Source organism: Astatotilapia calliptera, chromosome 17, assembly GCF_900246225.1.
Source record: "Astatotilapia calliptera chromosome 17, fAstCal1.2, whole genome shotgun sequence".
In the NCBI taxonomy this organism is placed as follows: Eukaryota; Metazoa; Chordata; class Actinopteri; order Cichliformes; family Cichlidae; genus Astatotilapia; species Astatotilapia calliptera.
In genome coordinates this window covers 20,018,958-20,043,799 of record NC_039318.1, presented here as the reverse complement: position 1 = coordinate 20,043,799, position 24,842 = coordinate 20,018,958, and the positions used below count along the sequence as shown (strand labels likewise).

The following is a 24,842-nucleotide window of genomic DNA, read 5'->3' as shown; positions in this document are numbered from 1 at the left end:
GCGGCAATTGCAAAAGCTCAGTCCCCTCTAGTCTTTCGTCAGGGCCTTTGTTGCACTAAGAGCAGTTGGTTAGAGGATCTGAGTGCTCTCTTGGGGCTATACACGTCGAGAAGTTCTGTTAGGTAACTGGGCGCCAGGTCATTTAAAATTTTAAAAGTATACAAAAGGATTTTAAAAACGATACAGTATTTAACAGGAAAGTAACAAACAGGTTGGTCTAGTTGCCATAATTAGTGTAACACAGTGGAATGAGTGTTGAACAAAATGTGTATTAGTGATGTCCTCAGCTTGGAAGATCTGAAAGGCACTCCAAGAGGCATTTAACCAATTTTTCATGAAGGATCTGAGGGTGTTAACAGAAGGTCCAAACAACATCTTCTAGGTATGTGAAACACTAAAACACTTTTAAAGTCAAAGATTGTATGCTGATTGTTCGTGTGATGGCACACTATGACAAAATGAAACACAACAACAACTTTCCTTATGTATAAATCTTTTATTGGATATTTGGACTTCCTAGATCTGGATTTTTCTGCCCACTTCTCCACTTCCTAAGAAGAGTCACCGATTTGGGCTTCAGTCCAGTCCAGACCAGTTGTGGTTACTGGTATTGCTGTTACTGTCCATTTTAATGCTTTTAAACTTGGTCCAGTTCTTCCAAACCAACTGTTTCCAACAACAATGGTACAAGGACAAACAATGGCAGCGCTGATGTACAAAGAAAAGGCTGTTGGTAAAAGCATCAGTACCAGTGGGCGGTTTTCTTTAACAACTAGAAACTCTCAAAACTGTTCACGTGTTCTTCGTAAAATGTAAATTTTTCAAATACACTTTAGTTGTACATCATTTAAAACACAAAACACTAAACCTCAAATAACAGACGAATAAACTGACTTCACATCCCTGTGCATTCCAACATTTTCTGCACCTTTACCCTGAAAGCCACTTCATTAAACCACAAACATCACACATTCACATCAAACTTCTGCACAGACCAGAAGAACTGCAGTTTACTGTGGGTGACAATTAACTCAGGTTGAATGAATATATGTTAACATATGTAGTCTTCATACATGAAACGAAATGTTGGGTGAACCAACCTTTGCCCCTGCACATTTGTGGCAGAGGAAAGTTTAAAAATGTGTTGATAAAGAAAAATTCAACAGTATATTTTTTTCTTCTGCTTTTCCTTTTAAAAATTGCCAGACCTTTGGGAGATGAAGAGCAATATGGTTGCCATAGTTTGATGATTTGTGGCTCAGTCACACTGGAGGACAGAAAATTGAACAGCAACCTTGCAACTAGGAAAAAAAGTGGTGGTTGGCCGATGATTGAATATATTTTTTATTTATTATTTTGCTGTCAGAGACACTCCTCCAAGCAGCCATTTCAAATGCAACGAGATTGCAAGTTCATTGCACACAGTTTAAATAATTTTGGTGGCACTGCGGTCTCTGACCACTCTAGAGTGACCGTAGCATTAAATTTGTGTTGTGTGCAAACTTTAAAAACTCTTATTTATTAGAGCTTTTGTTCCCCCCACTGTGATCTTGCGGTTATTAAACCCGCTATAAACATGAACATCCTTCTAGACACCTTTTCTTTTTGGCTTTTACTTTCTCTTCCAGTCTTTAAGGCACTCGCTGGTGGCAAAAAGAAGGCAGAAACAAGCAAGAGTTGGTGAAAGATAGGAGACAGTGAATCCCGATTATAATGAGGTCTTATCATATAAATGTAAATTGAGCACAGGGTTAGTTCAGAAAAGCCACAAAGCCAAGCCAGCTCTGCTGCGCATCCAGTTGGCTTGTCTTTCATATGGTAGTTTTTTAAGCTGCTGTAAGGTCCCAGAATGGGCAGGAGGCAGAAATTACCTTCTTTCACTGTAGTGACTGAAATGTATTTGTAAAATCAGACTGAGCTCTGACCTCAGTAACACAATGGGAAACAGAGCTCAAACATTTCTAGCTAAAGTGGCTTTTAAAAGCCGGTCAAATTTTGCTTCGTGCGTTCCATTTCTTAACATCTGAACTGAAAAAAACCTTTAAAAGATTAGAAGTTCCCCATTTTACACAAAACTGCAATAACAGTCCGAGAAAATTCCACACACAGCACTTTGAGTGTTTTTGGTACCAAAGTGGTTCAAAGAAATCAAAGTGAAAACAAGCTAAGATGCATTTATATCTGGTGGTCATCTGGTGCCAGATTCTTATCAGAGCTTTGCAGTGTTTCCATCAAGTACCAGAGACACTGCACTGGTTGTATTGCTCCACAGATTAAAGTTGCAGTTTGCGAGGCTTGAAACACAAGAAATAAACATCTCCTGAAAAACGACCACACAACTTACAAACTGCACATTAAATCTTTGATAATAAGTCGAGCTCTCATCTCAAGATCATCGTCTGGGTTCAGGAAGAAAAGAATATTGCAGATGTATCATGATTTTGTGTTGGCAATGAATAATGTGCAGCAAAAGAAAAAATAAGAGTTCATTTAAACTTCTGTGGTGTAACAGCACTTTTTTGATTTACGCAAACATATGAACAAACAGTGAATGGGAATATGCCGTTTTTGTTCTTCTTATTTCACAGCTGACACGTTTCCTCACTGCCCTGCAAACTATTTTTGAAAATACTGAATCTTTTAGGGAGTTGTTAGCATGTATATTCCTGCAATACTGGGATTGTACAACTTTGCAGACTCAAAGTAGAACATGAATGTCAGAGAATATGGAAGATTTAAAATGCTTAAACAAAAAACACTCCTAAGTGTTTAGTTTTTGACTGAAGGTGCTTCGGGCTGCTCCATCATTGCCCAAGCGGTCACCATAGTGGATGGATCCAAGTTTGAGCTGGCACAGATTTTAATATCTGATCACATGTTTATTTTAGCATTAAATTAAATGTTTTTGTTATTGCTAATTATTTTTGAAGACTTTAGATGCAAAAGCCTCTAAGCACCAGAATGCTAGGAAGCTACTATTGTGTAGTTGTCCTTTCAAACCCACACTGAACACATTGTGTTGGTAAAAATCGACACCCCACTTTGGCAGGAAAAGCCCACATGTCCACAGCACCACCAATGAGAAGATGCAAATCAGGTCATGTGATTTTCCAACAGGACATTTCTTAGTTTGTTCAGGCCAACTTCACGCACTTTTACATGCATGTTACTTGACATGCAGGATGTAGGAGTTTGCCCAACAGGTCTATGTGTTTGTAGACTTTGAAAAAGTTTTCGACAGCACTCGTGGGAGTGTCCTGTAGGGTCATGAAGGTTATCAGGTCCATGTAAAACTGAAAAAGTTGTTAATTTTGATTAATTTTTTATACATCATTATTTGACAGGAATTTCATATTTATCTTTATTCTGAACAAAGTGTAGTGTATCTGTGTAGGTTCTCAGTCCTCTTTTATATATTAGTCCAACTCCCATGGTAGTATTCTTTCAGAATACCATGACCTCGACTTCAAGAAGTCCAGTCGCCTTTTTTCCAAACTCTTAAGTGCAAGGTGTAGTTATTGTTTGCTGTGACGGTTTTGACATTTTTATAGACTGTTGACATTTTTTGTTTTACCAGCCTTAGTTGTTCTTTTAGTTGTTTTTACTGTCTTACTGTGTGTGGTGGGGCGTGGTCTGCAGCGCAGCCGCGGGGGGAGGCAGATGCACATGAGCGGCATCCACAATCACGCCTCACCGGTTTAAAACAGATGAACGGCCTGTCGTTGTTGGTGTGTGTTCGACTGGCGGCTGAAAAGATACAGCAACCAGTAATAAAGTATGCTGAAAGGTGTTGAGATGTGTGTCAACACCTTTCATGTGTCGTGCATCGTTTGCATTGTGTTATTCTCTTTTATATGTTATTCCATCATTGTTGTGCGTTTTACTTATTTTAGTTGCATTTTAGTTTGTAAAGCACTTCATGGAGCATGAACTGTTGGAATTGTGCTATATAAATAAACTTGACCTTGATTTAGATTGTTGCATATCACTTTTCTGATCTTAAATTACATATTATGGATTTTTTCCAGCTTCATCTTTAATGATTATTTTAAACGTTTCCTATTTTTTGTCCCAAAACGTGGAAAAAAACGGTACAGTTGATCCAACTTTCATATTTACGAATAAGCCATTGCACTGCACTGATAAAACATTTAAAGCAAACCATATCAGGCAGAGGTTTGTGAACCTGAAGTTTTCAAGTTTAGTTTATATGTTTAAGAGATAACTGATAGTGCTTACATTTATTAAACTTTTTTTTTTTAAAGTGTTTCTTGGGTTTGTATGCTTTTTAAATCTTCCATACGATAAGGATGAAGGTGAAAGACTGTTCAGAGGCACAATCCATGTGCTGCCAGGTCTCATTTAACTGACTCCATGCATTATCCTTTACTCATCCTTTAACTCTGATAACAATATTAATGCATAATCCAAAAAATAGAGGCCATAACAAGCAGATTTATTTCATTTTAACACTTTACCACCTTAAATTTGAAGCTTTTTTCAAAGATCCTGTGATACCCTGTCTTCAGAAAACATGAAAGTAAGCAGACCTTCTCTTGCATGTGGACTTGAACAGAAAAATGGAAAACAAAAGCAGTTATTTTTGCAAGGGGTATGGCAAAAGAAGCGAAACTGTACAGATTATAAAAGCAAAAATCACGCACAAACATAACAATTTTGGCTGTTCACATGATTAGGCTGTTGTGATTCTTTTTGATTTTTTTTTTGTTGTTGCAGTAAATAAAAAAGCCGCTTAGCTAAAAACAAATAAACAAAAACAAATAAAAAAAACCCACTTTTACACACACCCTCACAGACAGTTTGCAAAAGAATAAAACTAAATGGTACCATGTCAGTCCATTAAAAAGAAACATTTCATGTTGGATATGCAAAGCCTCTGCCTAAAGCCTGCACACAAACAAACAAACCTAAACAAACTAAATGAAATTATTCAGCTGTGAGTCACAAGCACAGTATCATCAGCATAGAAACACATACTGCTGCTAACTGTAGAGAAAAAACTACATTTGGCCACGATACAAGGGAAAAAAACCTGCTGCTTTCTGGGTTTATATAACTCCTCGTACCCCGAATTCACTGTCCTTTGTTCCTCCATTGAGACCCCTGATTGGTCAGTGGTGTGTACCGTAGAGTAGAGTTGGACGATATAAGATTTTTTCATATCACGATATGTTTTTTTCATTTCAGGCTATAACGATATCTATCACGATATAAGCCAAATAACTATATTTGTAAGATTTAAATGTGCCGTTGCTCACAAGAAAAATGTGAAATAATCAGCAGCTTGTTTTTATTTAAATATTGGCACTTGTGCTGTACGTAACAAGTCACGTGACGTGACGCTGCGGCTGTGATTGGTTCGGCTCTGCGCTACTTAATTTGGATTGGCTGGGTTTATTTTGTTTTTTTTTTTAGAGGACAAGAGCAGCGAGGTCTATCGCGATAGTTTAATTTTTCTATCAAGAAAAAGTTATATCGCGATACATATCGTTATCGTTCTATCGCCCAGCTCTACCGTAGAGGTTTTCCCATTTTATTCAAACTTAATCTTGTATACTTTAGGATGAAATTCACCCCACATCCACAGTTTCCAGACTTCAGAAAGTGGTCAGAAAAGGTGCCCAAAGCAGCTGCACTTCCAAAAAAGAGCAGAGTACCAAAAAGGACATATTTGGGAATGCCTCATTTTCATGCTCATTCTTCAAAAAAATCCCAAAATCTGAAGCCTTCATTTCTTGTGCGGCACGTTTTTCCTTCAGTCCTTACATGATGAAATTAAAATTTGTGGCACATTGAAGCCAAATACAGAAACAACAAGGTCCGAGGAGTACACCAACGTACATCCCAGGTACAATTAAAAAAATAACTCTGATTTCACACAACTTTCATCTGTAATCACATCGCGCCATTTCACATCTCTCCTCGCAATCTTTTTTGAGATGCCAAGCAGAAGTACGCCATGTAGGTGTAGTAGATATCAACACTTTAGTTTCCACCACTCCGGGTGTACGTTAACACTTTCCTCACCCCTCCAGACGTCCCATAACTCCTCCCCCTTTAGTCCTTCCTTTGGATCCACCGACCAATCCCCTCACCCCTGCCAAATACTTCAGTCATTACATGATTAAACATTCAGTGGAGTCCGTGAGCTCGCCATCCTTTGAGTCCTTGTGTTGAAAACAAAATCCTGTATTTTAGCATCCATAAGCTCCTCCCCCCGAACCCTCCTCGAGGTCTGGCGTCAAAGGTCGGTGACCTTATTCTCTAGGGCGGCAGCGACCTGTTGAAGGCGAAGGGTGAGCTGTTTGTTCTGGGCTGCTGGGTCCTCGTCCAGCGACTGGATTATCTGAAAGAAAAATTTTTTTTAAACTGAAGCATATTTACGTCAATATGTGTAAAAGGTTTTATAGTTAATACAAAAAAATCCTCTGAGTAACTATAACCAGACGGAAAATCTTTCTTGTGCCGCCATCTAGTGGCTGTTTTATCCCAGCATTAAAAAAAAAATGCAACGCTATATTAGAGGCAGATATATTAGATTTACTGGTTTACGCCTAAACTTAAAATTGAAAGCACTCTGTGGTACTCTCTTCGAACAGAAATCGAACAGAAAAAACAATATTTGGTAAATATGAGAGAAAAATCTGTTGCTTTTTAGGCTTATTAAACTTAATGCATCTTGATCACTCACTGAAGTTTTTACCAACACTGGAAAAGTTTGTTATGAAAATAGTCGATATCAGTCCAGTGAAATAATAATCTGGATTTCTGTACAACTTATTTTAAGCTTAAATAACAATGATAACAGCTCTCTTCCCCCTTGTAGCTCATGGATTCAGCACACACAACAGCACAAAGGTAGATAAATTGAAGACAGCAGCTCTCACCACATCGTAGTACTTGCTGGCAAACTGGTACAGTTGATTTAAGGCCACCTGGGTGTTCAGCTTGTCTGTGTGTTGCTACAAAGGAGAGAGCATGAGCACAGTTCAGACAGGTGCTGCATCTACTTTCAAGTCTTAAGAAACATTTTTGAAGCTTTGCACACTTTTGATACTCAGAGGTTAATTAAAATAAAAATAAATGGATCCAAGTCTTAACTGGATGGAGCTGCTCAGGATTCAACCAATGTTGAATGTGTAGTTTAGCAAATAGTTAAAATTGACTTGCTGCATTTTATATTCCATACTGATGCTCTACACCGAAAGCCACTTCATTAGGTACACCTGTTCAACTGCTCATTAAGGCAAGTCTCTAAATCAGCCAATCACATGGGAGTATCTCAGAGCCTGTAGGCATGTGGATGTGGTCAAGATGAACTGCTGAAGTTCAAGTTGATTATCAGAATGAGGAAGGTGAGTGAAGTGACTTTGAACATAGCCAGAAGAGTCTGAATATTTCAGAAATTAATGATCTGATAGGACTTTGTCACACAATCATCTCTAGAGTTCACAGAAAAATAGTCAGAAAAAGAGAAAATGTCCAGGAAGCGGCAGTTCTCTGCCCGTTGAGGTCAGAGGAGAATCACCAGAAGCCTTCCAGCTGATAGGAAGACAACAGTGACTCAAACAACCACTCGTTACAACCACAGTGTGCAGAAAAGCATCTCTTAACATGTTAATCCTTAAAGCAGATGGGCTACAGCAGCAGAAGACTACACCGGGTGGTGCCGCTCCTCTTGGTAAAGAACAGGAAGCTGAAGCAGCCGACAAATCTGCAGCGGCTGTGCGATGCCATTGTGTCAATGTAGACGAGTATCTCTGAGGACAGTTTGCAGCACCTTGTCGAATCTGTGCCACAACGAATTAATGCAGATTGAAGGCAAATAGAAGATTCAACCCAGGACTGTCAAGGTATACTGTATAATCTTGTATAATCTTCACCTGTTAGTTACTATAAGTAGTAACTACTTGCACATGCACTGCAGAGGGATGAAACATGCAACAAAGCACAAACAGAGGTGGGTTCATACCCTGGACACCTCAGCGAGGTGCGTGTTCATGTCCTGGTCACTGACTGGAACCATCTGCCTGATGCCCCTGTAGTAACTGTGGAAAGAGAAACAGTCAAAACAAACTATCAGGTGGTTTCTGTGAGTTCAATCACGCAGTGGATCATCAGACGGCTGTCCTGATTAACCATTGAGGGTAATTGAACCCCGTAAAACATCACCTTCAGGATGTTTTACGGGGTTTTTCAAACAGCCTCCAAGCTCAGCAGCCGTGATTTCACCAAATATTAGAAAATCCAAAAGGACTGAAGCAAACATCTGTCAAACCACACCGACAAGAGCCATCAGTACAAAAGAAATGGTTAGTGATGCATGAAAAGACATTTGAGAGCTCACATTTTTACATTCAAACACACTGCCATTTTTTTAAATTTCACTCTGCTGTTCAGCCAAAACACCATTTCATATACACACACGTTTCCTCTCTGAGGATATTTAGAAGTTTAAACTCACTCATCGACCATCTTCTTGTACGTGGAAATCTCTTTTGCATAGAGTAGCTTGTTGCTGGGAGACTCCTGCAGCCAGAGAGAGAAAATAGATGAGCATGTTTGTATGAACACGACAAAAAAAAAAAAAAAGGTGGTAAATCTGCCTCCTCGTCATCAAAAAGTGTGAAAATGTAGCTTTCAGTTCAAGAAAAACACTCAAATAACAGAATATTTCCCTCTACCTCTCAAAACGTTCCTGTCACAATGTCAGTGTGCACAGAAAGCAGGTTTTTGTAAATACCAACCAAAAACTACACTGCACTTAAAATGCCACCTCTGGCTGTAAACACAGAAGTCCCGCCCACCCGCAGTTCAAATCTTATGTTAACGAGGGGCAGCCAATCAGAAGAAAGCTAGTTAAAAAGGTATGTGGCTTTAAAAGTCTAAACAGTCTTTACTGCGATTACAAGACAGAGAGCTGACTTTCACTTCAGCGTCCTCTCTGTTGTTGATTTGACAACCATAAATTGCCTGAAAGAATCTCTGGTTGCTTCAGCAATCACAGAAATCCACCGAGCATAACCAAATATCTACTTTAATACATTTTAAATGACGGCAAAAAGTGGACATCATCTGACTCTCTGGGGCTCTGAGGTTCTTCTCTTGTGTCCAAAACAGAAATTTACTGAGCTGATAAATAAATGGATCGCATATTTGGTTTAAAATAGCAGGAAATTGCTGAAATCAGAGAAATTGCAGCAGGTAGTTGTGGTTGTAATTGAAAAATGGCCCAGATCGCTTCTCTCTCAGAGACATTCACAGGGTTACAAACATGGCGCTCTTTGAACGGACTGATTCTCACTCTGCTCAGCTTGTGCTCCGTCTTGGTGCAGGCGTCCATGAAGGTCTGTGCGATGACGTGCAGCGAAGCATCCACCACCTCCGTCACGTGGACGTCGAAGATGAAGTGAGGGTTCCTCAGGATGTTCACCCAGAACCGCATAGGCAGGCTGAGGACACACAAAGACATCTGCTGCTTAAAGTCACGACTCTGGAATATTTTTCTTATTTGTTGTTGACCTGTTCGTGGCAATCATATTTCATTTCGGTTGTTTTGGATGTCAGTACTGTAATTTTGTTCGTCTTTAGTTTTGGATGTCTATTGCCATTTTGTGTCTCTTTTTAAGAATTTTGTGGTCAGTTTATTTGTCTTTAAGTTGGTTTTGACCTGTTCGTAGATGATACAAGTCTTATTTGGGTATTTTTGTGTCTCTTTGTGGTCCTTTGGTCCTCTGTTTTCTTGAGTCCTTCTGGATGTGTTTGTGGTTAGTATGTGTTTTACTTTGGTTATTTTGGATTTCATGAAGGTAATTTTACTTTACATTGTTTTGGATCTCTGGAACCAATTCATGTTTCATTTAATACGTTAGTTTCTCTCTGTGTTTATCTTCAAACTTTTGTGTTTAATTTTAGTCATTTTGCATCTTTTTGTGGCCGTTCTTTATCTTTAAAGTGAGCATTTGGTTCCATTTTTGTGGTTTTTGCCACATTAGTATTTTTCTTCTTTTCGAGACCAACTTGCATCTCATTTTTGTTGGGTCATGGTTCTTTGCAGCTCTTTCCGGATCACTTTGTAAGTCCATTCAGCAATAGTTGGCCAAAAAACAAGAATTCTGTTTTTGTGATAAACCAAAAAATAAAATTTGCCAGAGTACGAGCTGAAAATGTGAAGCGATGGATCCGAAAGCTCGGCAGGTGGAGCAATGCTTACTAGGGATGGGTATCGTTTAGGTTTTATCTGATACCAGTACCAAACCGGTACTTTTGAAATGGTGCCGGTGCTTAAACGGTGCTCGAACCGGTGCTCGAACCAGTGCTTAAAGAATGGAGAACACACACTTTGTCCAAAAACTTCTCATGTTTAGCTGTTTTCCACTTTTTCTTTGGTCATTTCAGCCTTTTTGGCCAGGGTGAAGGGAGTATCTGCCATCAAACAAGAAGACAGCCACATGTAACTACGACAGTGTTTGCTAGTTCACCTTACATGCATTAATGTAATAACGTGGTCAGCTTACTCAATGTAAACTACACATGAACAGCAATAAGCTACTCACGCAGAGAAGAACGGCTGCTGCTGCCATCATCATCTGTCATCATTTCTGCTACACTGGCAGGGCTAGGGGCCAAGACTGTACTCTTTGGGTTCTTGGGGGATGTTGCTAACTCCGGGTCCGATAACAGGCACCACACCCGCAGTAGATGTGCACGGTGTGAGGTCTCGCAGCAAGCTATCAAATACGGCGCATTTCTCGGCTTTTAAAAAAACGCTATGCGTCGCCAGGTGTTGCACAGTATCAGCTTAAAGCACTTGTTGCAGGCTGCTGAGTTTGCATCTTTTGCTGTGAAGTACAGCCAGACTTTGACTTCACTTTGGGAAATTTTAATCTGTAGCTCTGCTCTAAAAGAACGTACGTGCCTGGGCCCGCCTACTACGCTTGCAAAGGTAAAATGATTGGCTAGAATTCAAAGTGTATGACATCTCAGGGGGAAAAAAAGCACCGAAATGTGCGCTGCTTTTTGGTCTGGTTACTATAGTTTATGTCAGAACCGGTGCCATTACCGGTACCCATCCCTAATGCTTACTGTAGTAGATGCTCAGTTTCAGACTTCAGGATGTAGCCGACGCTCCATTTCCCTTTACTCCTCCTTCTCTCCTTTCATCCCCCCACCCTCACTGCCTCCCCAGACCATAACCCCCATCAATAATTCACCAGAGCTGATAAATATTTCATTTACCAACTTGTTCAGATGTGTGTGTATGTGTGCCTCTGATGATTGACAGGCTTAGCTCAAGGCCAGTTTGAAAACAGAGAAGTTTGGACTTAAAAAAAAAGAGGAAGGGAAAAAAAAAAAAGCAATCTCCCCATCTCTCTCAGTTTCTCTATCCTTCTCCGTTGTCTCTGCTCCGTCATCGTTTATCTGCCCTGATAACAGCCTGTCAATTAAATCAGGCTTTTATGTGGTCCACGGCCCGATTTAGAAGTGACGAGGACATAATTACTCCCTCCTTTGGCTGATGAAGTATCTCACACACAGACACACACAGAGCAGTGAAGCAACATAATTATTTCTCTTAGCTGGTTTTCTTTGCAGGTTGTATCTCACGCCGGGATTCTCAGCAGCTTTGAAGATGAGCTGAATCAGCTCATCTTCTGAGGCCTTTACTGACAGCATGATCCACATGAAGCCGTTAGAACAGTTTCAGGCCCACAGATCACTCATTCAGACGTTTCTTGTCGCCAGCATTTAAATCTCACAGTACATGATATCATCCTAGACCCAAAACAGCGGTGTCAGACTCAAAATCTGATCAAGTGGGCCAAGTTGACAAACAAACAAACACCTCTCTAAATGTTAACCTTTCTTATGTTACCGTCAAATGAGGGAAAACAGAGGTCGGAGACTGCAGCAAGACCTAATGATGGTCCCTCTGTGCATTGAAGTCGGGAACCAGGTCTGCGACCTCTAAGTTATCGTCTTCAAAGCATCAAAATGGCAATAAACGCAAATACCGATGCAATAACACTGCTCGGCAACCTTATATAGGAATAACACCAGAATACAATCAGCTGGCAACCAGTTGAGTCGAGTTCCCTTTTGCACAGAGCTGTTTCACAGATGAATTTTAGGTTACCTGGATAGCATACTTGGTGTTTTTGGTGAGTCTTTGTACCTGTTGGTCTTCCAGATGTGCAGCGTCTCCTCGTCTACATTGTCGTGTCTCTGCGCCTGCTCGTCCAAGAAATCGAAGAAGTATTTGACGGCCGGAGGGACGACGGAACTCGAGCACAGCACGCTGCGGAAGAAATTATCCACAAACTGCTGCAAAGTGCCCTGTAACACAAAGACACACAATGTTTTAAATGTATCTATTTAATATAGAAAAAAGGACCCTTCAGATTAAAAACATCTAAAAATTTAAATAAGAGTGTCCTGACAGTGCAATCAACAGAATTGCATCTGCTAATAACAAATACAAGCAGAAAAAACCCACAAATTAAGAAATATGAGAACTTCGTCATGTCTGCGAGTTTCAGCAGCAGAAACTCGCAGACATGACGGAAACATCTGCAGTGAAACTGCACAGCTGTACCTTAACAGACAGAAGCCTCGTCAGGTAGATCTCTGTGATTGCTTTGGTCATCGCTTTGTCCTTCATGCTGCCTCGCTTCGACTTCACCTCGTCAATTTCATCTGGCTGTCTCACCAGGTGGAAAGTGTTATCGTCCTCCAGCAGGGCATTTTCTGCAGGTGAGACAGGACTGCATGAAGTTGATGTGTTTTTTTCACTCATGTGCATTTAAAAGTTGCAGAAAAAGTGTGTGTGTGTTTGTGTGTGTGTGTGTGTGTGTGTGTGTGTGCGTGTGCGTGTGGACGTACTCTCTTCATGGCTGTCTTGGTGCTGGTGGAAAGACTGTGTGTGCAAAACTCTGGACAGCACCAACGTGGCGTTGTCTCGAACCTGTAAGACAGGAAATCGGTTAGAAATTGAGGGAAGTGATGATTTTCTGTCTCACTGCAGCGTTCTCAATAAACAAATTTTCCTTAAATGTCAGAAGGGAGAGTGGACTGGACTGGCGTTTTAATTCCTGCTGGTCTTCGTGCAGCACGAGTCTCGAGAGGCTCGCCATTTCTCTACGCTTCCACTTGTTGGTGATTTTGGTGCAGAAGTAAAGAGCTCAGCTCAACACAGAGAAACAGACATGATTAAAAACACCCAGAGAGCGCAGAGGGAACACCGACTTGCTCAGGACCCCAACATTCCTATGGAAGAGGTGAGGGTGTACTTAGTTTTTCACATGACTTTAGTTTACATGTGAAAAAGAAAATCAATAACTGCACTGGTGCTGAACGGCACTAATCTACATTAAAATTGCTGTGCAAAAACATTTTGACCAAAATATAAACAGACAAGTCCAAGAAGGAAACAACAAAGGTAAATAAAATAGATACATTTAGGATAGATGAGGAAAAGTTAATTGATTGCATGTTCTCTCCTTCCACAGTCCACATGTGCATTAAAGTAACTGGTGATTCTACACTGTGCTGAACGTGAGTGTGAATGGTTGTGTTTCTCTGAGTTAGCCCTGGCGACCTATCCACGATGTAACCTGACTCTCACCCAGTGAAAGCTGAGTTGGGCTCCAGCCCCACCGGATAAGCGCTTAAGAAACAGATGGATAAAACACGATAAAAGGTTAACGTCTGAACTGATTTAGGAGAAGATCCTTTTTCTGTGAGTCTCGTCTGCAGGCGTCCTGCATTGGATGGGCAGTAACACACTAATAATATTATTCATCTAATAATATAAAAAAATGTTTTTTTAAATGATGCCACATTAACACTTTTACCCAGGATTACCAAAGCATTCATGACCTCTGAGGAATGTTAATTGATTGGCTGAGGATCTAAATCTCTTTTATGCCCGTTTTGATAGGGAGAACACCGACCCTGTCCTGTCCCCTCTCCCCTCAACCGACCCTGCTCCAGTCCTGAGCACTCATGAGCTGAGGCGTGTGTTCCGGAGCATTAACACCAGGAAAGCGGCCGGGCCGGATGGAGTGCTGGGCCGGGTGCTAAAAGACTGTGCTGCGGACCTGGCGGACGTCTTCACCTCTATATATAACACCTCGTTGTCCTGTTCACTGGTACCATCCTGTTTCAAAGCAGCAACCATCGTTCCCATCCCAAAACAGTCAAATGTCACATGTCTGAACGATTTCAGACCTGTGGCACTCACCCCCATTCCCGTCAAATGCCTGGAGAGACTGGTCATTAAACACATCAGAGCTGCTTTTCCACCATCCCTGGACTCGCACCAGTTTGCATACAGGGAGAACCGGTCAACCGAGGATGCGATCGCCACAGTGCTGCACACATTACTGAAGCACTTGGAACACAGGAACACCTATGCACGGCTCCTCTTTGTAGACTACAGCTCGGCTTTTAATACCATCCGGCCATACAAACTCCGTCCCAAACTCCACCAACTGGGACTTAACTCCTCTCTGTGCAACTGGATTGTGGACTTCCTCACTAACCGTAGACAGAGTGTCAGAGTGGGTAAGAACACCTCTTCCACCCTTGTGGTCAACACCGGTGCCCCTCAGGGGTGTGTTCTGAGCCCTCTGCTATACACTCTCTTCACCCATGACTGTATTTCCTCCTGCGCGTCCAATCTCATTGTTAAGTTTGCAGATGACACTACAGTGCTCGGACTTATATCCAACAATGATGAGACAAACTATAGGACAGAGGTGCAACAACTAGAGTCATGGTGCCACGACAATAACTTGGTCTTAAACACCAAAAAGACCAAGGAGATCATTGTAGATTTCCGGAAGAGGGGTCATAACAACCATCTGCCTCTCTTCATTGGCAGTGAGGCGGTGGAGAGGGTGAGTAGTTTTAAATTCTTGGGGGTAACTGTGACCGAGGACCTGTCCTGGGGCAACCATATCACCTCAGTTGCACGGAAGGCCCAACAGCGCCTCTACTACCTGAGGAGACTGCGGAGCGCACACATTCCCAGATCTCTGATGTTGAACTTCTACAACTGTGCCATCAGCAGCGTTCTGACGTATGGATTTCTAGTGTGGTTCCCCAGCTGCACCAAGGCCGATCAGCAAGCACTCCAGCGGGTGGTGAAAGAAGCTGGCAGAATTATTGGAACAAGTCTGCCAGAGATCAGTAATATCTTCCCCACTCGCTGTCTGAGGAGGGTGCACAGTATCCTGCGGGACCAACATCACCCTGCGCGCCACCTTTTCCATCTGCTGCCCTCAGGGAGAAGGTACAGGTCTATACAGGCCAGAACATCCAGACTGGCCAACAGCCTGTATCCACAGGCTGTGAGGCTCCTGAACTCTCTGCCCCCCTCTCACGGACAATAACCATATCCAACTTCTTAATAGCAATGAACTGGTCTGCATTGGTGCATCATATCTTTATTCTCTTCCCCCTCCTGCCCCCCCCCCCCCTCTTTCTTAAATAGATAACTATCATATCTGATATCATATCTCACAGTACAATAATATTGAATGGGTTGCATTGTTGTATTTTGTCATGTTTCTCAGGTCTTTGTCTGAATTTCTACGAACATTATTGCTAAGGATTGTCTTATTGCATTGGAGTCACACTGGGTTAAATATGTACACTTGGGTTTTAAGGGGTATTTATTATTTTCTTCTTTTTTTGGGTTGTATGGAAGCCCCAAACGCAATTTCATTGTTCTTGACAATGACAATAAATAAATACTATACTATACTATACTCAGTGCATGTGATGAGTGTAAATCTTCATCTTGATGAGTAAAGACTTCAGTTCAGGGATTTCTGGGACAGTTTTCTCTTATTTGACGGCCTCATGAGACAAACAGGTAATTCTTGAGTGATGTTGGACTTTTTAAACCGCTCCACTGCATGTAGGACAGTTTCAGTCCACGGAGATGCATTTAACCTTGTTTGTACAGGATCACAGCAGCAGCGGTGGGAGGTGTGGCATCGCTGTGCTTGCTTGCAATTGACCTCATCTTTAACAAACAGCAGTTTAACCATCAGGAAATGACAGGAAGTGTTTGGTAATAAGACACTCAGCAGGATGAAGGAAAAGGGGAAATGACACAGGGCAGAAATAGGCATGTGCAGCAGGTGGAACTCACGTTGTAATGAGCCAGTGTGTTGAGTCTCTTCCAGCGTCCTTCCTTCTGGGATGTGAGGTCGAGGTCAGAAAGGATCTGACCCGTGGAGCCGGGACGCCACTCTGCAGGGACAAGCAGAAGGAAATTAACATGTAATTTAGCACAAAAGTGATGGTGTGCCAACCTGATCCATGTGTGTGAATCATTGTAGGTACAGTGGGATATGCTCCTACCATCACTCCTCTCAACACTTATTGTGTTCAATAGGTTGCCCAGTATTGGATATTTCTGATACGGGATGGGATAGGTCCAAAGTACCTGGGCTTAAATCTACACCTTGCGGATGATTCAGATGGTTTCTTACACACAGCTAAGAAAAAGGAAGTTATGCCCATAAAAATCTTGATTGGATGATCCATCAGTCAGACTGATCGACAAACCAAAGTGACCACAGGGCAGCCTGGCCGTGATAGATTCCCATGTTAGCAACATAAGACTAAATACTCCACAGAGAAAGAGGCAGACTGATGCCAGTTTATCTTGTTACCTTGGAAATGGTCACTTTGAAAATGGCTTTGGTCTCACAATCAGTTGTCGTCTTCAAAGCAACGTTGGCGCACCAAGATGGCGATAAAGTGGTATCAAGACTGAGGCAGCCTGCTAACAGTCTGCTATGGGTTTGTGAATGAATGCACTCAAATCGGCAATTACATGCAGTTCATTTGTGATAATAGAGTTATTTATTGTGATAAACAATCGTGGCTCAAGAGTTGGGAGTTCGCCTTGTAATCGGAAGGTTGCCGGTTCGAGCCCCGGCTTGGACAGTCTCGGTCGTTGTGTCTTTGGGCAAGACACTTCACCCGTTGCCTACTGGTGGTGGTCAGAGGGCCCGGTGGCGCCAGTGTCCGGCAGCCTCGCCTCTGTCAGTGCGCCCCAGGGTGGCTGTGGCTACAATGTAGCTTGCCATCACCAGTGTGTGAATGTGTGCGTGAATGGGTGGATGACTGTATATGTAAAGCGCTTTGGGGTCCTTAAGGACTAGTAAAGCGCTATACAAATACAGGCCATTTATTTTTACCATAAACTGGCACTTTTAACTAAAACGTTCAGAGTCAAATTATTCTACAAATAGTCACGGTGACGAAGAATGGCCATCCAACTACAAAATGACACAGGCAACCAGTCCAGTTCCCTTTTGCAAAGAGACGTGTCCCAGACGAGTTGTGCTCATAGACCGATTCAGATAGTTTGCAACATGTCGGCAACCTGGATGGGTGAGGGTGAGGCACACTTAACCGCCAATCACCAGAATTACTTGTAATCGCTGGCTAACAGCAAAAAATTAAAAAAACAGCAACAAAAACACCCAAAACTTTAATCAACAGAAAGTAGAAGGCCCAAACACTAATGTACTAAGAACTAATGAAATCAAAGACCCGCTGAGTCGGTACAATCTTAATTCAGACATTTTTGTAAACATATTCAGGTTGCCTGTCAGCAGCAAACAAGCAATAAACAACAGAGTCCACAACCGACCCATTTGGCTCCCAAATGACCTTTTGAAAAGCCCACAGCGTCATCAATTACCTGACAGCAAAACAATCAATAAAAGCAGAATGCAGCGCCCATCAGGCCGACCCAATCTAGCACCAGCTTAGGAACAAGTCAGCGATAGTTAACATGTGGTTAGGCGACTTTTGCCATCTTTGAAAAGTTTGTGGATGAAAAACTCTGGCAGGTACTCACATTCAGAAAAGCACTTAGCAGGAGATCAAATGATTATCATCAGTCTGTCATCACACCTCTATAGCAGCATTACAACCTACTAAAGTCCGGGGAGAAGAAAATGGATTCTGTTTTGAATCTTGTGAGATTCCAGCTGTTTGCCGGATAAAAACTCTGCTGCAGTGGATGGAAATGCAGCCGTAGAAAGGACACATGCTGCTGAATATTACATCTTAAAACTTCCTGTTTGAAGTGGTGAATTATTCCTGTACTTTCATACCCAGCAATAACTGTTTGAAAGTTTACACGGCACACACTAGAATGGCTGTTATATGTGATTCAGCTGCAGTGGGAATTCTCTGTGGGATTAATGAAATTCTCTGTCTCAGGATGCTACGGGGTATTTAAGGTCAACCCTGAAATCCAGCTAACCCTTATTCACAGCACGTCTCACTGCCCTTATAGAAGCCTTGTAGTCTTTTAGTGGCCTGACAGACCTGTTTAAACATCACTGCAGCTTCATGCTTAATCTTTACAATCAAGTTAAAACATCTGGGTGTGTGGTATCTGGAGGGAGGGACTATTAAAGGGAAAGAAACACTTTTTTCCAAAACCTACATCTGTGTGAGGCTAATCTGATGTAGAGGATGACCTGTTTTCTCCTTGCAGTACTTAAACTGTCAGTGAAATGCAAACGTGAATCATTAACTGGCGATGAGTCGTTCACATTCTTTACAGAATTCTTTTATTTCTGCCACATTAGAGGGTTTTCCAGCATGAACGGCCTGCTGGACTAACATAGATTAGACCCTTTAAATGTTATTTATTTTTTAACCATTCAGAGATGCTCTTGCTGGTATGTTTCAGATCATAGCTCAGCAGGCCACAAACTGATGGCCAGAGATTCTCCTTCAGGATTTTCTGGTAGAGAGCAGGATTCATGTTTCCATCAACTACGGCAAGTCGTCCTGAAGCAGTGAAGAAGCCCCAGACCATCACACTACCACCACCATGTTTAGCTGCTGGTATGATGTTCTTTTTATGAAATGCTGTATTAGGTTTAATCCAACTCAAATTTCATAAAGAAAGTTCAGCTTTTGTCTCGCCAATCCACAAAGTTTTTCCCCCCAAACTTTTGGGGATCATCCAGATGTTTTTTGGTAAATATGAGACGAGCCTTTCTGTTCTTTTTGGTCAGCAGTGCTTTTCTCCTTGAACTCTCCCATTGTTGCCATTTTGCACAGTTTCTTTCTTATTGTTGAATCCTGAACTCTGACCTTAACTGAGAGGCCTGCAGTTCTTTAGATGTTGTTCTGGGTTCATTTGTGACTTCTTGGATGAGTCATGGATGAGCTCTTGGAGTAATTTTGGTCGGCCAGTCACTCCCGGGACTTTTCTTCATTTGTGGATAATGGTGCCGTGGATAGACTTTCCCATCAGTTTCTTAACATTGTGGCATGATCATGTCACTTTTTGTTATGTTTTAGTCTACTTCACCTTGTAAAACAGGTTCTAAGTTTAGTGATTACTGGATTCACTCATAGTAATCTGATCTGTAGACTGACAGCTGTTCGAGGTGTGCAGCTCAGGAAAGGACACACGTGAGGAAAACAGGACTTATTTAGGTGACATTATAGTTTTAAGGTCTATCTAAAGGTCAAAAAAGCTAAATATTCTTTATATACTCCACCCCCACCACCACAAATATTGTTGTAACCCGGGAGTTTAAGATGCTGAACGCTGGGTGTAATAATCAATAATTTGTATTTTTCCTAGCTGCTTAATGATTGTTTTTGTTTCTTACCCAGTGCAACGCTCTCCACCTTTGGTCTCTGAGAATACGGCAGATTTCTGTACACCTGATCGATGATCTTCTCTTTCACCTGCAGAGCACAAAATTACAAATTCACCTGCCATAATGTCAACTCAAAACACAGACAATGATATCTCATTCACATTTATTAGCTGCAGAATATCGACAGACAGAAGTTTTGCAACTACCTCAAACTATTCTAGACATTCGATCAGTTTTAAGGACAAAGTGCAGGGTGGCAGGGAAAGATACGGCAAAGCTTCTCTTCGTTTTTAAACTCAGCCAGAGATCAAACAGTCCTGACGACAACGACCAAAAAAAAATTTAACTCTGAAAATAGAAGAAGATTCTCACCTGGGAGATTGTGTCACAGTTCAACACCTTCACCGGAGTCACATCTGGTCCCTCCCCATGCACCAACACCTGCAAAGTCTGACAGCACAAACACACCGGGAAGATGCAAGAAGGTAAAAGTGGAGCCACAGTGAAGGCTTGTTTTCATTATGCAACCAACGACCCAAAGCATGACTCATTCTGGAGCTGGGGGTCCGCTCTGATGGACAACTGACACACCTCCCTCTCCCTGGCTGCTGCTGCTATCAAACCGGTGAGATACATAATCTCTCCAACTTAACGTGTGTGTGAGGGAAGACTGCACACTGCGGTGCTTTTGTTCATACTGACCAGCACAGAGTACTCGACGTCATCTCCCAGCAGTCCCGTGTCGTTCAGCGTGTATTTGGCCTTCTTCATCTTGGCATCCACGGGACCCTTCTCAATCTGGTGCTTCAAGGCCTTGAACAGTTTGTACAGAGGCTCTCCTGCCGTGTCCTGAAACAGAGACATCAACGTCTTAAAAAAAAGAGTTAAGGTCTCATAAAAATCTAGTATCGTTCTTTTATAAATAAGCCATAACTCTCATCTGCGCTATTTACTATGGATTACCAAAGATTTCTAGTAGTAAAAACCCAGCAGTCCACTGACCCTAACATGACCATTGAATTTGTGTTTAAAATGTTTTTTGATTGATGTATACTAAGAACAATGGAAAAGTCCAATGAATCCAGTGAACATGAGAGAAAGACAATTGGCAGATTTGCACAAAGTTTCTTGGAGCCAAGTCTTAATAACTGCAGATTCCAAGATGATCCGTTAAAAACAACTTTCCGGAAGTACAAGTTACACAGATGTGTCACTACTTTGCCAAGGTCTCAAAGAAGATCCAAACTGCCACTCTCGGATGATACGAAACTGGTTAGGATGCTGAGAAATAGCCCTGCTGGACAACAGCGTCACTGCCCACAGGAAAAGAGTTTTACATTACCGTGTGCTGAGAGAAAAATCTGAGCTGCCCTGAAAACGACACCTTCAAGGTCGACTGAAATTTTGTAGCTGCACACACGGATGATCTAAATGTCTTTGAGAAAAGTTTTATGTTTCGCCACAATGATGAGATGTATGTTTGAACACTGTTCCAACTGTCAAGGATGGTGGTGTAGCACCACGCTCTGGGTTGGTACACTGCACAAAGTCCAAAATCACCACTCATGCCCATGAGGAGTAGCTGTAAACTTCTGATCACAACTGTACGGGCCTTTAATTACTGATTCAATATTGACTGTTTGTGTTTGTGTGCTAGCCCTATGACAGACTGGGGAATTGACCACCCACTGACAGCTGGTAAAAGCTCCAGCATTCCCAACAACCCTGAGTTGGATAACTGGTTAAGAAAATATATCTATGTATATTTATTAATAACAAGTGTAACTGTTTACTAAAGTTAAATATCAATTTATACTATATTTTTATTAACTGTGTTCATCATAATAGTAGAATTTAAGGTTTATTAAATATAAAAAGGAGACAAAGAAGGTTGTTTTCTCACTATTGAAATTATTAAAGTACTTATATTTTATAATTTGTCAGTTTTCTCTGACAAATTATGCCAAACTGCCCCCCCCCTCCAAAAAAAAGAAAAAGAAAACAAAAAAACCCATTACATACAGAATGAAAGACAAACAAAAGAGTTTTGAAAAAGGACTGCAGACCCTTTTGTATTATGTGGAAGCTTTGGATCTGTCAGGGTGTCAGTCACAACAGTCGTTTCTTTATTTTAGTTGTTAGTTGCAGGTTTTTTCTGCTTTTTGAACTGCTGAACAGATCTTTTTTCTTTATGTGAATTTTCACATTTTGTTTTCTTTGTGAAAAGTGAGAGGCAGTTTGTTATTCTTTTTTTGTCTTGTGGGTTTCCTGTTGTTCAGATTTAGTATCCTGCTGTTTGAATTTGAACTCTCTGGATATGTTCAACTTTTTAGTTTGGGTCATAAATACATTCACAGCACAACTGCTGGTCTCTATGAAAACATAAAGCATGTCCGTGGTGTAAACTTTCTCTGGAGCTGAAGCATGAACTGTGTTTATTATGAGTGGGTTAAATTATAGAAACTAATGCACAGCGTATCTGCAGCTGCTGTCAGAGTAAACAGCAAAAAATCCCAAATTGGTCAAAACAAAACACACACCAAGCACAAAATACAGGTTTAAGATCTGCTTTCAGTAGGAAGGAAAGTTTATTAGAGTCAATTATAACTGAGGAACAAAGAGGAGAGGCAGAAAAAAGCAGGAAAGAGAAACAGATCGAAGAGACAAGGACATAAAAACAAATCGAAGGAAAGGAATGTGTGACACGGAGTAAGTGAAAAAGAAAATCAGTGTTACCCTGAGGAACTGATAGAGGCAGATGGACATCCAATTACAAAGCATCCTTTCCACCACTGTCTCTGACCTAGATACACAAACAGAGGGAGACATTAGATCACTTTTCCATCACTACGACATTCACAGAATAAACCACCGAGTCTCTGTCCTGTCTTCACCTCCTGAGCATGAGTTTGGGGTTTTTGTTCTGCACATGCTCGTCCATCAGCTCCAGCAGCAGCGTCCTCATGATGTCCGTGTAATACTCCAGTTTGCCGTGCAGCGCCACCGTCAACAGAGAGGCGAAATAACCCCGAGACCGGGCGTTAAAGTCTGGACGTCTCTCCAGCGTGTGGATAAACTACACATATGACAGTAAATTTAATGATAATAACTACATGAATAGAAATAGATACAAAGACAGAAAAATAAGCAGGAAAATAAAAAAAAAAACTGAGCTGGAAGAATAATAATAATAATAATAATGGATTGGATTTATATAGCGCTTTTCAAGGCACCCAAAGCACTTTACAATGCCACTATTCATTCACTCTCACATTCACACACTGGTGGAGGCAGCTACAATTGTAGCCACAGCTGCCCTGGGGCAGACTGACAGAAGCGAGGCTGGCATATCGCGCCATCGGCCCCTCTGGCCAACACCAGTAGGCGGTAGGGTAAAGTGTCTTGCCCAAGGACACAACGACCAGGACAGAGAGCCCGGGGATCGAACCGGCGACCTTCCGGTTACAGATACGCTTCCCAACCCCCTGAGCCACGGTCGCCCATAAGAGAAAGAGGAAAATCCACTTCAAATCTTCAAACTCACATTTATGAGAAACGTTTTGCTGTTCAGCAGGTTGGAGAACTGGTTGAGTGCCTGAGCCACAGTGGCCCTGCGGGCTTCTGGGATTTGTAGTTTTCCCGTGATCATGGGGTCATTGGCGCCGTCCTTGGAGGGCAGGAAGAAATTTCGGTTGGTATAGGTTTTGTAGTCCAGGAAGGGGATGCGACCTTCGCTCAGGTCACTGGTGTGGTCTTCCATTTCAATCATGAGATCTGATAGAGACAAAAAGGAAAACCCATCAGAAAATGTGTGAAAACATGTTAAAACAAGTAGTAGTGCAGGAAATTAAAGCAGAAGGAATATTCTTTTCTTAATTTCTTCTTCTGCTGTATGTATATATTCATATATACTGCGACAATAATGTTTAGATCACACATTTCCAATAATCTGTTTATGTACTGCTCTAGTTACAGAGTTCCAGGCAGCTTTTCCACTCTTGGCTCTGTATGATGTCAATAAGAGTTGATATTGCTGACATCGCAGGTCAGAAGAAAACTGGCTTAAATAGAAAGGAGCCACCACAAACTGAAGGCTTCACTGAGGGTCAGGACAAGATAAAGAAGCATTATTTTGAACTGAGGATCATGCTAAGCTACTCTAGTGAAGTCCACACACTTGACTGTTTAAGAAGGGACCAGTGCATCTTGAATTTTTTCTCTTTATTTAAAATTTATTTGATTTACATTTTCAAAAGCTTTTCATGAGGCGTTCAGAGAACTTTGGTAATGTAGGCCCATGTCTCCATGCTTTCATATCTTGTAAATATGCAGAGCATTCACTTCATTAGAATGAAATCCTAATTTCATTTTATTTGAACCTCAAGATGCAATGGCACTCATGTAGAGAGACTTTGATTTCCAGCGTTGGTGCATCAAATGCAAATGGTTTGGTCTTATTGGACACTCAAAGCATGTGACACAAATTCCAATGCATTTTTCCAGCAGTCCCAATTATAACTTCAAGTAAGCGACATCCTCAGACTACACAAATCGAGGTGGCTGCTATTTAAAATGTGTATAAAGTGGTCTTCAATTTGCTGTGGAGGACATGGCCGTGAAAATCTTTGGCTCAGAGACACGACAGGGCTTTTAAAACTATCAAAAGAACAGGGGCTTACATTTATGGGGAAACTACTGTTAAGTTTTATGACTGCTTGTTATTTGGAATTTAGAATGAGCGGATTTAATTGGATGGAGCAGAAACATACTTGGGTCCATGACTTAATTGGCTCTGCTTACCGCTGGATTCTTAGATCATTAGAAAATCCCTGCCTGATAAATAAGGCCAGAGCTTAAGGACAAAAACAATCCTGATTATTCTCAGCTGCAGACAACTTTAGTCAGACTGTACTCACTTTTCCAGCTAAAGGAAAGGCTTTGAAAGACTGGAAGAGATCAATAAGTTAGAGGTTATAGTCATAGGAGAGAACTTGTAAGTGGTATTGTGTGTAGGAAAATTCAGGAAAATTATAGGAACATTTCATGGTAGGTAACAGTCACCCTGAGTGCTTTATGTTTGTTTTTTCGCTTTGTTATTGCACCTTTTGTCACCATGAAAATCATTAGTGCGTCTCTCCCATCTCTGATGGTAAACCAATG

The 24,842-nt window shown here is 41.5% G+C and overlaps 1 protein-coding gene across 1 annotated transcript in view; it reads right to left on the bottom strand.

Moving 5' to 3' along the window:
* Positions 1–5,487: 5,487 nt before the first annotated feature.
* plxnb2a.1 (plexin b2a, tandem duplicate 1) overlaps positions 5,488–24,842 on the bottom strand; it is a 230,874-nt gene continuing 211,519 nt past the window's right edge. Inside the window, exons 29-43 of the mRNA XM_026148328.1 lie at positions 23,227–23,456; positions 22,577–22,758; positions 22,419–22,485; positions 20,385–20,531; positions 20,055–20,132; positions 19,692–19,770; positions 16,184–16,284; positions 12,904–12,985; positions 12,617–12,768; positions 12,197–12,357; positions 9,326–9,473; positions 8,486–8,550; positions 7,994–8,069; positions 6,909–6,983; positions 5,488–6,367 (exon numbers count right to left, since the gene is read on the bottom strand). Of these exons, the coding sequence (XP_026004113.1) occupies positions 6,263–6,367; positions 6,909–6,983; positions 7,994–8,069; positions 8,486–8,550; positions 9,326–9,473; positions 12,197–12,357; positions 12,617–12,768; positions 12,904–12,985; positions 16,184–16,284; positions 19,692–19,770; positions 20,055–20,132; positions 20,385–20,531; positions 22,419–22,485; positions 22,577–22,758; positions 23,227–23,456 (1,748 nt within the window). The 3' untranslated portion in view covers positions 5,488–6,262. The remainder of the gene's footprint in view (positions 6,368–6,908; positions 6,984–7,993; positions 8,070–8,485; positions 8,551–9,325; positions 9,474–12,196; positions 12,358–12,616; positions 12,769–12,903; positions 12,986–16,183; positions 16,285–19,691; positions 19,771–20,054; positions 20,133–20,384; positions 20,532–22,418; positions 22,486–22,576; positions 22,759–23,226; positions 23,457–24,842) is intronic.